General features: G+C 43.3%; 1 protein-coding gene across 1 annotated transcript; it reads left to right on the top strand.

Moving 5' to 3' along the window:
- Positions 1–4,460: 4,460 nt before the first annotated feature.
- TMEM45A (transmembrane protein 45A) lies at positions 4,461–15,759 on the top strand (the record flags this gene model as incomplete). The annotated part of the gene is made up of 5 exons (XM_080612307.1): positions 4,461–4,650; positions 7,172–7,384; positions 8,077–8,261; positions 13,765–13,910; positions 15,666–15,759. 5 exons carry the CDS (start codon positions 4,461–4,463, stop codon positions 15,757–15,759), a joined length of 828 nt encoding a protein of 275 aa, XP_080468433.1.
- Positions 15,760–17,471: the final 1,712 nt, after the last annotated feature.

Genomic DNA, 17,471 nt, shown 5'->3' with positions numbered 1-17,471 from the left:
GCATCACTGCTACATAGGGAATTTGTAGGCAAACATCAACAATCACATTTGGTTGGAAAAGTTGGGAGTGTAAAGCACTTGTGCAATACTATCCAGCTTTCTAATTGCTGGGAAAGCCTCAATCATGAAGAGTTTTGTGTGATTATTGCAAGAAAAATCATGCTTGGAGTTTTCACATTTGGAAAAACAAAAAGCATCTCACATTCAAAGGTAGCAAGTAGCTGTAAATTATTCTTGCTCCTCATTCCAATTAGCTGCAGAAAAGTTGCCTGGTACTTAAGAATTTCTAAACTAAATTGACAATTTTGTTTATTGCCATATTTACACCTCATTACCTTTTTCTCCAGTTGCCTTGTGACCACAGGACCCTGGGCAGGGATCCTGGGGGTGCACAGAGCAGGTAACAAGAGCAATTTGACCAGCAATGGTCAGTATACGCTCTCTGGAAAGCCAAACCCTGTCATCCATGGCGAGGGCTGTGACTGGGTGATACTGGCTGTCTATGTCTCCTGTGGGCATCAGCACTGGCATTGCCTGGCAAGGTTAGGAGCAGGATTTGGATAGGGTTGAGGCTGTGCAAGCAGGTCACCCACTGCAGGTACTCATGCAGCACCTAGTGTGACTGGGTGGCTTTGAGGGGCAGTGGAGGGAGCATGAGCAGACCCTGAATGGCCAAACCCAGAGCTCATGGCACTCAGCTGTGAGGCAGCCTTGGGATTTTCTCTACTTCAGGCTCTGGCAGATGATGCACGTTAGGGGAAGGTGGTGGGCAGCAAGGAAGGTTTGCTGCCGAGAACATGGCTGAGGCTCTCCCAGCACCCCAGCCGTGAAATCACTGAGGATAAAAGAGGGCCTGGGATTTGCACAAGTTACAACTTCAGCCCTCCAGTGATTTGTTTGCTACCTTATGGGATAAAGTTCTGTAAAAAAATAAAACCTCAAATTTACTGAGTATTATCATAACATGCCGATGCCATCTTTATCCAATAAATAGCACCTGACATACCGTAACAGGCTGGCTCCCTCAGTGTCATACTAAGCCCCCGAACTATGCTATATCACCTGGTTTACTTGCAGGCAAAACTTCTCAGTCACAGTCACATCAAAACTGTGGGAGGTGGCAGTTGACTTCTCACCAAAATACACTCTCAGGCCTGATAAGAGAAAATTCATGAATTCAAAGTTTAAGGCTATTTCTGTCATAATGTTTTCAAGTTTACTAAGAATTTAAAGTGTAATTTATGTAAATCCTTTCTGAAGCCCACTGTGCTGAGATTCAGTGTTCCAAAGGTGTGCCACAGCAGCTGACTCACAGATCTGATATGCCTCTTTCTAGAGAGATCCCACAAATAATCCCCAACATTTTTTGACAAACTCAAACTGAAGTTTACACTCTCTAAAGCAAATAATACGTGATTGTATTGCTTATGGCAAAACATCATTTTTTCTGGTTCTGTTTTGTTTATATTGGATATGCAACAGTAGCTGCTGTATCAGACTTCTCTTCCGTTGTTCTTAAAAGGAAAAAATAGTTTTAAACAGAGTATCCTGATGGATTACCCAGATTTAGGGCAGAAATATCCTGCAGTGATTAGAGCTCTAGCTAATCCAGGTGTGAATTTACAGACTGAGTATTGCTTTTGAAGTTTTCTATACCATGCACTACAAATGCCATTAGCACACTGTTGTTCATTTGACTCTAATTGCTGCTGTAGTCTCCTAAAGGAAGGCTTTTCACGGGTTTAATTTAGTTTTTTAATCCAGTATCTCCCTTTGATATAGGTGATGTGAGTTACAGGGTAAATCTTCCTATTTAAAGTGCTTAGTAGCTGTGTTGAATAATATCTAATGAATAAAGTCCTTCTAAGGAAAGGTATTCAGTGAGATCAGACATATGGTGAGGAAAGGCCACTCTCCAGTCTTCCCCTTCTCCTTTCATGCAAGGAAGGGAAAAACCCAGTGTGCTACAATGCCTTTCAGACCAGGAAGTTTTAGAAGAACCAGAAATTAAGGCTTCCAAAGCAAAACAAGTTTTTCAAACTTTAAAGCACTGTTTAGGCAACTGCCTAAAACTTTAGCTCCCATTAATATTGCCCTTTTTTGAGGCAAACTATGGTGCAGTGAGTACTGGCAGTAATGCACAAGAAGCTGGGCAGATTCTTTGAATTAAAGACATCCCAGAATGAGATACCTTTTCAGTGACACCATGGAGCTGGGTCTAACCTGGGGTCTGAGCCCCCCAGCCACACCACTTACTGCCTGACTGTGCTGTAGGCTGCTCAAGACTGAGCAGTGCTTTCTCCACCTGCAAATAAAACAGGCATAAACCTAGCAGAGCTTTCAAGGTGTTGAGGAAGGCAGAGGAAGCAGAGAAAGGCTCTCCCAACCCTTGGACTGCCACCTCCTCCTCCTCCACTTCCCAGCCCACCCTGAGCTAGGATCGGAGATGCTCAGCTCACAAGCAGGCTGATTTAGCACCACTAAGCTCAGCCCCAGGGAGGTTTAGAGATTAATTCAGTGTTTTGTGAATGGGATGGAGGTGGTCATCACCATCCTGGCGGCTGGGGGCCCGTGCTGAGAGCTACCTACCAGGCCTGTCATTGCTTGCTCCTCCTCACAGCTTTTGCTGCCCTGATTGGGGTGGCCAGCCAGCCAGCAAGTGAGGCAAAGCCTCCCACAACAGCTCTGGGCATGGCACCCTTGCTTTTCTACTTAACAGAAGACAAGTAGCATGCAGGAGCCCTTCCCCAGACAGCAGAAACCCCAAATAGAGTCCTCTACATTTCATAAGAATAGATAAACATGTCCCTCATTCTCTCTTTGGCTGCCCCATGGCTGTCAGGTGCTGCTTCCCCAGAAGCCTTCACAGGGCTTAGTGCAGCCACCTCTGCATGATTTCCTTCCAGTATGAAGTAAAAGGTATGCTCAGATGCCAGCACTTGGCACCTGTGAGGACACATCCAGAAATGGGCTTCCTTGGGCAACAAGTATCACGTTTCCCTTTTCCTGTACTTCAGTAAAGTAAGTAGAAAGTATCCGTAGAAATTAGCTAAGTGGAGTTTTATCCAGGGAAAGCTTTTAAAACTCACCCCTCCCCTTCTGCAGCACTGGGAGACATCAGCTCTGGAAGAGGAGGGGACAGGCAGCAGGGACAGGACATTCTTCAGCATCCCTGTTTAAATCACAGGCTGCCTCACATGACACATGAACATTTGTATTTTTTTAATTCTCCTTTGTGGCTATATAGGTCACGTTTCCTCATGCAGTTGAGTAATAGTCTTACGGCAGCTTCAGGACCTGTGCAAGTTTCTCTTCTTAAAAAAAAAATCAAAATAATGCTTTCAGTGGAGCTTAGCCTCCAGAAACAGGAGAGAGCTCACACTACGTGACTAGACAGCATTATGTGAACCATCTGCAAGTACTCTATGGCTCACAAGCCACAGCTTAAAACTTCTCATGCAGAGCTGACCATACAAAATACTTACTGGAAAGAAAAATATACCAAAGCCTCCGTATTCTACGCACAACCAGATAGCTACAGTGTAGTGTGGTGATCAGATCTATAAATCAGCAACAATAATAACAGAAAATACAGATTTCCAATGCTTCTAAAGTGGTTATCCTTTATTTTAACCTCTGCAAAGATTTAGTATGCCTTTGGGTCGCACAATAACTCAGTTTATAATAACTTAAAGAAAAATGGCTATTTAACATTAGAACTGGCAGTTTAATGAAGAAGCTATTGGAGCTAAGTTAACTCTCCTTAAAGTTTGGATGATGACCAGAATTACTAGCTTTTATTAATGGCACTGCTTTTAAATAACTGTATAACATTAACTAATAACCTTATCACTCAGTGTACTTGGTGTACTTGATAATGTGCATCTAATTGTGGGTGCATAATTCACCTATCAAATACTGAGAGTGGCTTGATGTTTGTAAATCATAACAAGACTTCAAATTGGAATACAAAATACAATTCATTAGTGAATAGCTACCTGTTGTATCTGTATACAACTTGGATTTCCTTCAGTCAGGTATTGTCTTGATTTCTGTTTGTGCAGTGAGGAAACAGAAAACCCCCTCTAAAGGTGAAAGAACCAAATTGTGAATATTCATGTGTCTCTTTTGCTAGTGTAACTTCAACAGCATGATGTAGTGCATTATGGCATTTTTTCTCTCACTTTGCCAACTGCCAGCTCTGTATTTCAGGTCAGATGCCTTGCAGTTGGGTCTTTTACTTTGGTTCTGCACAGCTATGAAACTGGGGAGACTGGCTGGGTGTCTGGAATAACCAGTGAAGATGAGTACCCACATTAATTTTTAAATAGAGTGTGAGTACTTAATTCTATGATACTTTTTTTGATCTATGCAAGGAGATACTTTAAAATTATAACCCACAGAATTCTCCTGCTAATCTCCCATTTGTTTCACCTTCAGGTGTTGCCTAGCAGTAAACCATGGGCAATTTCAAAGGGCATGCCCTCCCTGGAAGCTTTTTCCTTCTTTTTGGCTTGTGGTGGTCAGTGAAGTACCCACTGAAGTATGCCTGTCGAAAAAACAAGAATGCTTGCTACCTTGGTTCCAGGGCAGGATTTCAGCGCCTGGAGTTTGTAGAGGGGATCATCAAAGCTGTCTTTGCCCTGATCGGTAAGTAAGGTCGGCTGACAATGAAAAGGCTATGTCTTTTAACACTATCTTTTTTTTTTTTTCCCCTCTGATAAAATATATTGTGTTTTAGTGTTTTGTCTTTTAAACACCAAGAATCTAAGAACTAGTGGGGCTACTGCTATTAATTACACAGTTATGACCATAACAGGGTTTCCATCCATAGCACTCTTCTGGAGCTGAGTCTCCTGACAAGTTCAGAGCAGATCCGAGTGTTCATATGCTGTTCACTACTTCAGGGAGGGAGAAAAGATATTTAGGCAAGGGGCTCTCACATGCAGACTGAGAACACCAGACTGTGGGGGCATTGCTTTTCTGTTTGGAATCCAACCATCTCAGATGTTGGTAGTCTCCACTGAGTTATTGATAAAATATGTAAATGCAGATGCTTCTCCACTGGTGTAATTTAAAGTGAAAATATTTACAGGGAAAGACTGAACTCCAGACCTCCCGTATGGAGACAGGCTGAGAAAGTTGTGTCTGTTCAGCCTGGAGAAGAGAAGGCTGCGTGGAGACCTCATAGCAGCCTTCCAGTGTCTGAAGGGGGCCTACAAGGATGCTGGGGAGGGACTATTCATTAGGGACTGTAGTGACAGGACAAGGGGTAACAGGTTCAAACTTAAACAGGGGAAGTTTAGATTGGATATAAGGAAGAAATTCTTTACTGAGAGGGTGGTGAGGCACTGGAATGGGTTGCCCAGGGAGGTTGTGAATGCTCCATCCTTGGTGGTGTTCAAGGCCAGGTTGGATGAGGCCTTGGGTGACATGGTTTAGTGTGGGGTGTCCCTGCCCATGGCAGGGGGGTTGGAACTAGATGATCTTAAGGTTCTTTCCAACCCTAACTATTCTATGATTCTATGTTACTGCTGCAGGACTGTTGCGACGGGGTGCTGGTGGTGGCTTGTTTCTCCTTCTGTTGCAGACTGGCCTGGGCACAAAGCCATGGGGATGGTTTAGTGAGTTGTGCAGCCAACTGGAAGTGCTTAGTTCTTGTTTATGTTGCAGCAGGCTGTATGTTAGCAATTTATCTTTCTAGAATAAGTAAGCTAAATAACAAGGGGGCCTGGGGAGCTCAGCACATGTAGCTTTCAAGTTGAAAAGGATCTTAATTTTTAGTATTTTTAGATTTTTAGATTCTGTCTGCTCTTCTTTAGATGCTCAGAGTTGCTTGGTTTCCAATCAAGGTGCAGGCTGTGCCAAAATCTTGTTCTTGCTCTTCTTCAAGATCAGCCCTGAAGAGACACTGTGTGTACAGTACTTTGATATGCCTTAAAAAATTATCAAAACCTAAATAATTCATTTTGAGGTGTGAGTGGGGACGTCCTTCATACGTCCCCAGTGTCTAGAGGTAGTTGGGCAGCTAAAATACTCATTTAGCCTTTTTATTTTCACCATGAAACAAAACCCTATTATTTTAACATATGGTAATTTCAGTTCACAAATGTGGACAAGAAACCCTGGCGAGGACAAAGAGTGAAAGCAGCAGAAAGAGTAAACCCTGTTGTTTCCGTGTTAGGAAATTTGAAATAAAGGTGCAAAAGTATTGCTTTTGTACTGCAGGATATCTACCTATACAGCATGATGCTGGCCTGTGCTTTATAAGCAATGTATTTAACTTTAAAGTTTTAAAGCATAACATATTTTAAACCCTTCCCAAACTTCACTGATTATATAAAGTATCTAAAAGCAGCTTTCCTCTTGCTGGAGTACAGCAGCTAGTTAGTAAGACACTGAGGGGGCCAAGGTAAGGGAGGCAATGGAGCAGCAATTCAAATACTAACTTTGTATACATTCTCATGGGACTTTTAATAACTGCATAGTGGAGGGATTTTCTTTTATGCCTTTATAGGAAAAATCCCCTTTGATTTAAAAGTCTGAACTCTGTCATCCTGCACATTGTAGGGGACTGAAATGGTAAATCTTTCTTTTGGCAACTTCAGCATGTGTTATACTCATGTTTGAACCACAGGAGAAGGCAGCTGAAAAATTCAGTTAGAGGACTACTACAATAGCAATTGTTAGGAAAAAAAAAACCAGCACAGAATAGCTGTTCACTGCTGGAAACTGCAAGATGCAGCTAGTCCAACCAGGAGCAGAGATGAAGCCTGGTTTTCCCTGGCTTTCTCTTCTCTGAATTATGTGATGCTTAATATATACTCTAGCTCACTCTGTGGTCTTTCCATCAGGAAAGCAGCTTATTTCATCTCTCCTCCACCCACTGCCTATTTTCTTGTAAATTTATATAAAATTAATATCTTTGAGACCTCTGTGCATTTTCACTTGAATTCGAACATGTTAAAAACTTTATTGCAAACGGCTGAACTGGGCAGAAGAGAGGAAACGTAGCAGTCACGCAGAGCAATCCTCAGGCAGCCAGACTAAATCTCAAATTGATCGGTGTTACGCTGCATGGGAATATATTGTTTCCTCTATTGTTTGTATAAAGACTTATCATCACCTTAAGCATCAAGACAAAAAGTTACACTTTTCATTTCATGTGCAGGAATGGTGGCTGAGCAGTTTGTTCCTGATGGACCTCATCTGAAGCTGTACAATTATGAGGAAAAGCACTGGGATCACCTCATGAACTGGCAGCATGCCACCATGTACCTCTTCTATGGCATTTCAGGGTTGGTTGACATTGTGGCTCACGGGACCAGCGCACTGCCAGTGGCCATGGACAAGATGATGCTTTCGTTAGCAGTGTTTATTGAAGGTCAGTTTACCTCTTCCTGCAGAAGTGTGTGTGAAACTTGCACAGGGGAATGTGTCTTGGGTCTCACATCAGTCTTAGAGAATGAGCCTGCAGGAGCTGGGTGTTTAACTCTCTGAAATGCCTAAGAATGATCAGTCTCGGTCCTCTTCAAACTTCACTGCAGCCCAGAGCATGGTCACACATCCTAGAGGTGTATCTGTGGTTTCCCAGATGGCTTAGATAGCAACAGAAATGTTATAAAAATAGCAGCACAAGCCTGTTTTGGATAAGTGCTCAGGTATGTGCTTCAATGTATGTACAGACATGGCCCACAAGTTAGAGCGCTTTTCCACTTGTACAGCAATCACATGTTGCAATTGCACCAGAGACACACTCATTTTGTGTTTTCTGTACACACATATCTCATAGCATCCCTCTTGTTACACCGCAGGCACAGACAAATGACACTTTTTGTTAATGTGTTTTAAACGAAGGGTGGCAGAGCTACAACTTCCCATGCAATTTTCTGGTCTGAACTGAAGAGTTGGAGTACACAATACTTAAGAATTAGTCTTTAAAATTGCTGTTAGTTCAACTAAGAAGGTGATATTGGCATAAAGAGAAATGCTAAAGGTTCACTGTTTTATGAAAACAGATGCAGGGAGATTTCAAAGGAAGAAAGTATCTTAAAATGATCACTTAATTTCCTCCAGGTTTTCTCTTTTGCTACCATCTTCATGGGAGAGCCATGCTGGATGTTCATGTTCATCAGTTACTGCTGTTTGCTATCTTTGGAGCTGCTGTTTGCATATTTCTGGAAGTTTTCTTCCGTGGCAGTATTGTGCTAGAGATGCTTCGTACAAGCCTTTGCATATTACAAGGCAGCTGGTTCTGGCAGGTAGGTCACTTTTCTGCCTTAGGACCTTCTTCCTTCACCAAAATTAGTGATTTAGCCCTTTGAAGATGTTTCATAGGAGATACAATATGCCTTTTAAACACAGACCTAAAAGTACTCATAGAAAACAATGCACTCTTAATGTCCCTTTAAAGAGATAAAAGTATTTCTTGCATCAAGTTTACAGAAGAAGAAGCAGAAGCCATTTTACTTCTTGTGCATTTTATCAATAAAAAAGCTAAGGAGGTTTTCTTGAGCTCTCCCTTGTTCACTGACCATTCTTTCTGACCCCTATAACGTCCTGTTCCAAATCCACAAGCTAAATGGCAGTGTTTTTAGAGCCCAGCAATATATGCTGTTCTTTATGAAGATAATCTCCAGTCAGCTGCTGGAGCAGTGAATAGATGCCCAGCGGAGTACTGGATGGGTGAGGCAATGCACTCATTGACATTGCCCAGCTCAAAAGGTATTTAAGCTCCCAATCTGCATGAAGAAACTGGGTGATGCAAAGCCTCCTGCTTTTCCAGGGCTCTGGAAACTGAGCAGAAGAAAAAACAGCTGAAACTGTGATATTTCAAGAATGTGGCTTCCGAAAGGACTCTTCAAAATGCAGCTTCCATGCCCTTACTTGTGATTCTATCCAATCAACAGATATTTGATAGTGACTCTGTCTCTACTGTCAGAACAAGAGAAGGAATTTAATGAATTGCTCTGCTGTCATAACAAAGAAATAGGAGCACTAATGCTGATGTGTGTTTCATCTTACAGTGGAGAACTGAGGTCACTCCATAGATTTTTCTTTCCAGCATGTCTAGACTGGCTTCCCTTTTTTATATGCTGGCCAGACATGATGAAAAATAATGTTTGCTGTTTCTTAGGAGAACTGGACACTCAGCACCAAATCAAATGTCTAAATACTTGCTCTGGCAAGAAGACAGACCTCCTCAATGGCAGTATTTTTCTATAAGTGAACTCAAGAACCTGGTGCTGCAGCACTTTGTGGTTATTTTCTTGTTTGTACACTTTTTGTGGGTGATTTAAGAAGCTTTACATAAGAGGAATTAGACACAACCATTTACTCTTTGTTGTCTGTCCAGTCTAATTTTAGAAAAAGTTATTTCTTTAGCTCTGGAGACAATGTGTTTTTTGTTTCAAAGTGAAAAATTGAAGAACTAAAAATGCAAGCAATTTAAGTGTGGCTTTTTTCACACCTGCAGGAGACTTCAGCCATATGTGTTTCTGAAAACCACATACTGGCTGCAGATTGACAGATTTGTAAAAAGTAAAGGGACCTTCTGCATCATCAACTCCCTCATTCATTGAATTCTCTGCATGGAAATGCAAAATGCACTCCTCCCATCCTCCTTCCTCTCCTCTTCCCAGCTCCTAAATTCTCAGCTGAACTGCTGAACCATGACTCTGAAGAGTATTAGGCAGTACAGAGGACCAGTGCTTGTCATGCAGATCCCTGTGTAGCCACAGGATTACTAGCTTCCCACCTTATGCATTAATATGAATTTGATCTTTTCCAACTCTGAATATACAAATTAGCTATGTATTTCACATGGCCTTATAGCCTTGGGTGACAGCTCTATTTTTAAGTAATTTCAAAACCTGACTTTTTCCCTGGATGGCCCAGAAGAAATAGACTTATGTTCACCTTTATTTATTAATTTATTGTTCATCTTCAGAACCATGTAGCACATTCCCAGACACTCTTGGGAAGAAGTGAGTCAGTGCAAACGGTCGGGTAGGCTTTCTTGTTGGTGATGTGTTTGCAGTTCATGGAATCATAGAATAGTTAGGGTTGGAAAGGACCTTAAGATCATCTAGTTCCAACCCCCCTGCCATGGGCAGGGAAAACCCTCACACTAAACCATGCCACCCAAGGCCTCATCCAACCTGGCCTTGAACACCACCAAGGATGGAGCATTCACAACCTCCCTGGGCAACCCATTCCAGTGCCTCACCACCCTCTCAGCAAAGAATTTCTTCCTTATATCCAATCTAAACTTCCCCTGTTTAACTTTTAACCCATTACCCCTTGTCCTGTCACTACAGTCCCTGATGAATAGTCCCTCCCCAGCACCCTTGTAGGCCCCCTTCAGATACTGGAAGGCTGCTATGAGGTCTCCACGCAACCTTCTCTTCTCCAGGCTGAACAGCCCCAACTTTCTCAGCCTCTCTTCATACAGGAGGTGCTCCAGTCCCCTGATCATCCTCGTGGCCCTCCTCTGGACTTGTTCCAACAGTTCCATGTCCTTTTTATGTTGAGGACATCAGAACTGCACACAATACTCCAAGTGAGGTCTCATGAGCAGAGTAGAGGGGCAGGACAACCTCCTTCGACCTGCTGGTCACGCTCCTCTTGATGCAGCCCAGGATACAGTTGGCTTTCTGGGCTGCGAGCGCACACTGCCAGCTCATGTTCATTTTCTCATCGACCAACACCCCCAAGTCCTTCTCTGCAGGGCTGCTCTGAACCTCTTCTCTACCCAACCTGTAGCCGTGCCTGCGATTGCTCCAACCCAGGTGTAGGACCTTGCACTTGGCATGGTTAAACTTCATCAGGTTGGCATCAGCCCACCTCACAAGCGTGTCAAGGTCTCTCTGGATGGCATCCCTTCCCTCCGGCGTATCAACCAAACCACACAACTTGGTGTCATCAGCAAACTTGCTGAGGGCGCACTCAATCCCACTGTCCATGTCACCGACAAAGATGTTGAACAAGACCGGTCCCAACACCAGTCTCTGAGGGACACCACTCGTTACCGGTCTCCATCTGGACATTGAGCCATTGACCACAACTCTTTGTGTGTGACCACCCAGCCAGTTCTTTATCCACCAAGTGGTCCACCCATCAAGTTGATGTCTCTCCAATTTAGAGACAAGGATGTCATGTGGGACAGTGTCGAACGCTTCGCACAAGTCCAGGTAGATGACGTCAACTGCTCTGCCCCGTCCATCAGTTTCGTAGCCCCATCATAGAAGGCCACCAAACTGGTCAGGCAGGATTTCCCCTTAGTGAAGCCCTGCTGGCTGTCACCAAGCACCTCGTTGTTTTTCGTGTGCCTTAGCATGCCTTCCAGGAGAATGTGCTCCAAGATTTTGCCGGGCACAGAGGTGAGACTGACTGGTCTGTAATTCCCTGTATCATCCATTTTCCCCTTCTTGAAAATGGGGGTTATATTATCTGTTTTCCAGTCTTCGGGAACTTCACCTGACTGCCATGATTTTTCAAATATGATGGCCAGTGGCTTAGCAACTTCATTCGCCAGCTCCTTCAGGACCCGCGGATGGATTTCATCAGGTCCCATGGACTTGTGTATGTTTAGGTTTTTAAGATGGTCTTGAACCAGATCCTCTCCTACAGTGGGCCTAGGGTCTTCATTCTCACAGTCCCTGTGTTCACCTTCCAAGACTTGGGTGGTGCGGTCAGAGACTTTGCCAGTGAAGACTGAGGCAAAGAAGTCATTAAAAACCTCAGCCTTCTCCAAATCCTGAGTAGCCAGTTCTCCCGATATCTTCTGAAGGGGGCCTACGTTGTCCCTAGTCTGTCTTTTACTCGCTACGTACCTATAGAATCCCTTCCTGTTATCCTTAACATCCCTAGCCAAGTTCAGTTCTAACTAGGCCTTAGCCTTCCTCACCTGGTCCCTAGCTTTCCGGCCAACATCCCTGTATCTTCCCAGGCCGCCTGTCCCTGCTTCCACCTTCTATAAGCCTCTTTTTTCCTTTGAATTTTCCTGAGCAGCTCCTTATCCATCCAAGGAGATCTCCTGGCCCTCCTGCTGCACTTCCTTCTAGTTGGGATGCAATACTCCTGAGCTCGGAGCAGGTGATCCTTGAATAACAACCAAGAGTCTTGGGCCCCCCTGCCCTCTAGGGCTGTATCCCATGGAACCTTACTAAGCAGGTTCCTGAAGAGGCCAAGGTCTGCTCTCTTGAAGTCCAGGGCAGTGAGCTTGCTGCACGCTCTTCTCACTGTCCCGAGGATCTCGAATTCGACCATCTCGTGGTCACTGCAACCAAGGCTGCCCTGGAGCATCACATTTCCAAGGAGCCCTTCCCTGTTGGTGAGCACGAGATCAAGCATGGCACCTCTCCTTGTCGGCTCCTCTATTACTTGCAGAAGGAAGTTGTCTTCCACACAATCGAGGAACCTCCTGGATTGCTTATGCCGGGCTGTACCTTCACTCCAACAGACGTCAGGGTGGTTGAAGTCCCCCATGAGAACAAGGGCCTGTGAGCGTGAGGCTGTTCCTATCTGCCTATAGAGCACTTCATCCACAGAGTCCTCTTGATCAGGCGGTCTTGTCGTGGTTTAAGCCCAGGCCGTAAATCAGAACCACGCAGTCTACTTCCCCCCCCACCTTTCTTCCCTCCGCTCCTGGAGGGACGGGGAGGAGAATCGAAAGAATGCAGCTCCCACGGGTTGAGATAAGAACAGTTTAATACAAATCACTACTGCTGCCACCAATAATAATAATGATAAAGGAAATAACAAGGGAAGAGAATACAACTGCTCACCGACCGGTACCTCAACCCCACCCTGCAGTGATCCAGCCCTTCCGGACACTCTCAATTCTACATCCTGGGCATGACATGCTGTGGTATGGAATACCTCTTTGGCTAGTTTGGGTCAGGTGTCCTGTCCCTGCTTCCTCCCGGCTTCTCCTCCTCCCTGGCAGAGCATAAGACTCACAAAGTCCTTGGTCAGTCTAAACATCGGTGTTATCAGCTCTGTTCCCAGGCCGAAAGTCAAAAACACAGTGCTGCAACAGCTACTAAGAAGGAGAAAAACTGACTGCTACTGCTGAACCCAGGACAGGTCTGTAACAGATCCCCACAGTAATGTCCCCCATTGCTGTTCTCCCTTTAACGTTGGCCCACAAACTCTCTGTCAACTGCTCACCCATCCCCAGACAGAGTTCCATACTCTCCAGCCTATCCCTAACATAAATAGCAACTCCCCCTCCCTGCCTGCCATGCCTGTCTTTTCTAAAGAGCCTGTAATCTTCCATTCCAACATTCCAGTCGTAGGAGCCATCCCACCATGTTTCTGTGATGCCTACTTTATCATACTCCTGCAGTCGTGCACACATCTCTAATTCCTCTTGTTTGTTCCCCATGCTACGGGCGTTTGTATAGAGGCATCTGAGCCGAGCTCCAAATGAAGTCAGCTCGCTGAGCACTGGCCCCTTTCCATACAGTACATAGCTGTGATTGTTGTGGGACTTGCTGGGCAGGGTCCTTAATTCTCTGAGCAAGAGCAGGGGTTTCCTGGGACAGGCTCTGCATCTTCAAAGGCACTTCTGCACAGAACTGTGTGAAATGATCCATTGCATCTGAGTGCAACTGCAAAATTGTTTTTAATAATAACCACAGAAATAATCAGCACTTAGAAAAAAAGAGATGCCTGCCTTGTGATAGGTAGCATAAAACATGATACAGCAAAGGATATACATCAGATGACTTTTGCTAAATATCTATTATTTTATTACAGATTGGCTTTGTGCTTTATCCTCCAAATGGGAGGCCAGAGTGGAATCAGATGGATCATACCAATATGATGTTCCTGACCATGTGCTATTGCTGGCATTACGCCTTTGCTTTTCTTATACTTGCAGTCAATTATACAATAGTCAGCTGGTAAGTTATCTGAAACACTAAAACTTTGGAAACTTGTCTATCAGAAGCTTGATTTTAGAAATGTCTCACTGACAAATCAAGTTTTCTACAAAGTAATTAATTGTCTTGAAAGGTAAAATAAAAATAGGTATTGTTACTCAATGAAGACAACATGACTCACTGCTTCAGTAGAAAGGGGAAAAATAATCATGAAGTACAGCTCTGAAAGGATAATGCTTCTCACTTAAAAGGAGCTCTTTCTTAATAGTGTTCCATATATGTACATGCATATGAAGTTAGAAGTAGGAGAAGTTTTTTTCCTACAGCATCTTCTCTCCCAGTGATCATCTCTAGTTCTAAGTGACTTAGTCAGCAGGCTTTGTGACTTTGAAGATTATTGGACAGGTTTCATTGCTAGCAATTCTTGTGATCAAACCTGATTTCTTTTCCACTAGCCAGTTTCATTCCCCCATTTCTAAAGTTAGCCTTTTTTTCTCATGTTAATGCTGATAAAATTACAACCACAGTATTAAATTAGTTATAAAAATGAGCCTGATTCTGCTATGTGTGATCACCTGCCTGCAGGACCTCACTAAGCCTTTGCCTGCACTGTTCAAAACATGCTTCTCACCCCTCGGTTTACCCTTACCATCCTAATAGCCCTATTTTATCAGGCTTTGGCCAGATGCAGTTCTTGCAGTCTTGCAAGAACTAAGGTGCCAGTTATTTTGGATCTTTTGTCTGAAAGACACTGGCATTCAAGGTTGGGTAACGGGTTTGTTGTGTAAAGCATGGCAACTATAGAGTAGGTGACAGCAATCCTACATCCTTTCTGATGCTGGGAATGGCGGCTGCTGCAGCATGTCTTACAAACAGTACGTTCAGGTAGTATCACTACATATAGCACATACTAATGTCATGGTACATGTTTGCATTGTACAGTTGTCACTCATGCTAACATACAGCTATTTACAACCAAGGCCTGTGGTTAAATACTGGCCAGATTCTGCTTGAAAGCAGAAGTCATCTTTACAATGCCTTCCACAGTGGCCCACTACAAGTCTTCATACACCAGTCACCCTAACTCCCTCATGAAATGCAGGAGTTAAACAGTTTTTAACCATATAAAAATGGCCAGATAAGCCTTTGAGTTTGTCCTGGGTTCAGCAGTAGCAGTAATTTTTTCTCCTTCTTAGTAGCTGGTGCAGTGCTGTGTTTTGACTTTCGGCCTGGGAACAGCACTGATAACACCAATGTTTTTAGTTGTTGCTAAGTCATGTTTACTCTGACCAAAGACTTTGTGAGCCTCGTGCTCTGTCAGGGAGGAGAGGAAGCCAGGAGGAAGCAGAGACAGGGCACCTGACCCAAACTGACCAAAGAGATATTCCATACCACAACACGTCATGCCCACTATATAAACTGGGGGCAGTTACCCGGAAGGGTTAGATCACTGTTCGGTCGGGCTGAGTATTGGTTGGCGGGTGGTGAGCGGTTGTATTCTCTTCCCTTGTTATTTCCCTTACCATTATCATTATTGGCGGTAGCAGTAGTGATTTGTGTTATACCTGAGTTACTGGACTGTTCTTATCTCAACCCGTGGGAGTTATATTCTTTAGATTCTCCTCCCCATCCTTCTGGGAGCAGGGGGAGGAAAGGGGGGGGTGGTGAGAGGGTGGGCTGCGTGGTTTTTTCTGGGTTCCCAACTGGGCTTAAACCATTACTATTACAGTTAATGTAATGTTACTATTGACAGCTCTCATTTTTTGTTGTTTTCAGGGCAGTTCGTTCAAAGGTTAAACAGTCTCAGTCCATGGAAATGGGATTACTGAAGACATCTGAACGAGATCAGGAATCAGAAGATGAAATTTAGTATGAATATGGCTTGACTAGTTTACCTGCTCTACCATTAGGCTAACTGATACCTCATTTATAGAATTTTTTAACATCTTATTCGTTCTTTACTACAACTTGCTATGCAAATATCATCCATGAGTACTGTCTACATCTGCACAGTTACATCTTTATTTGTGGAGGGTAAGCTTTGTATCAATTTGCAGCAGTTGCACTAGTACCTAGCTTACCACGTGCTTCAAAGAAAATCAGCCTAATATTAGACAGACTTGAACTAGATAAGGTGGCATGATCAAGTCTGTGTGTTTGCCTCATTAATAGATAAGGAAAATGCTTTCCAGCGGCTGCTGAATGGACCCAAGTTTCCATAATTAGGGTGTTCAAGTAAGTGTGTTTGTTGCTGTGCAAGTAACTGTGCATAAATAACTGTGCAGACCTGGAAGGAGTAGTACAAGATGAAAAATCAGAGTTTTGCAGCTGTCTTGTACAACACTTCTGTGTCTCTGCTTGTGGCTTTATGCTGAAAGATAGTCTGTTGAAAAGCAGAGGTGCTCTCTCCTGTTGAAAAGAGAGGGTGTTCTCCCCATGTTCGATGTTGTTTGAGATGTGCTCCAACCTCAACAAAAGGGAAATAACTAGTATGGCAAAAGTCATGAGAAAATGATGTTGCATGTAAGCACACTGCCTCTAAGAGGCAGACTTTCGAATCATCAGTCTCGCTGTAAATATGTCTTTCAAAAGACTGCCATGGGCAGCTTATGGTACAGCAGCACTTACACTCTGTTTTCCAGAGGACTGAGAATGGAATTCATTCTGGTGGCCAGGGGCCATTTTACACATGCATCAGTGATAAGGTGGTCATGGTAAGATAGTCATTCTGGAAAACAGCCTTTTCCCTCTAAAACTCCTTCTAAAGATACTATTTTCTTACTATTTTCTGAAACAGGCTAATGCAGGACAACAAATTCTGTTCAAATAATGCCTGTTCACCAGGTTTGGTGCTGTGGAAGTGTGTTTCTTTTATTATTCAAACATTTCCAGATGCTCCTAAGGGAATGCAGAGCTGAACTCTGGTAGATGAATGAGATTTGTAGGATCTGGTCCCTCCACTTTTGAGCTTCCTTTAAATTTTTCCAGTGTGAACCAGAAAAATTAGTAGCATAAAATTACTAATTGCAGTGAGAAGGTTGCTTAATTTAGGTAATAATGTAGTTTGTAGCTCAAAGGGATCTCAGGACTCAGAGAAAAAAAAGAAAAAGAAAAATTAAAGGCTTTTTCTAAAGCTGTTTAATCTTCAATGCAACATAAACATTCACTTCATTTTTAAGATCTACCTTTTATCTCCCATTTTTCAAGGAGTACCTTCCTTAGCTGCACATGCTTTTAATGCTGAATTTTAGACTGTCAGATTTATCAATATGTTTCCAAAGTCAGTGGTGCTGTTTATTTTGAAGGACATCTTCAGAAAGTGCTTTGTTTCTCATATGCAGGAGCAATGCAAGTTTCTTCACTGCTCTTCTTGATAAATACATTCGATACTGTACAAATATTAAGGTGCTGTATCTCTAAAATAAAGGGATAGCCTCAGAAGAAAAGCATAATAAACTGGCTGAGCTTTCTTAAAACACTTAGAAGACTTCAGTTAGTAATTCTTTAGATTATTTTAGATATTTGTCAAGTATTGTGAGTGACACTTGTAATCAGGTGTCAAATTGTCCACATGAATCTACT

Source organism: Psittacula echo (assembly GCF_963264785.1).
Source record: "Psittacula echo genome assembly, chromosome: 3".
In the NCBI taxonomy this organism is placed as follows: domain Eukaryota; kingdom Metazoa; phylum Chordata; class Aves; order Psittaciformes; family Psittacidae; genus Psittacula; species Psittacula echo.
Note: the sequence above shows the minus strand (reverse complement) of the source record. Positions and strands in the feature narration are given on the sequence as shown.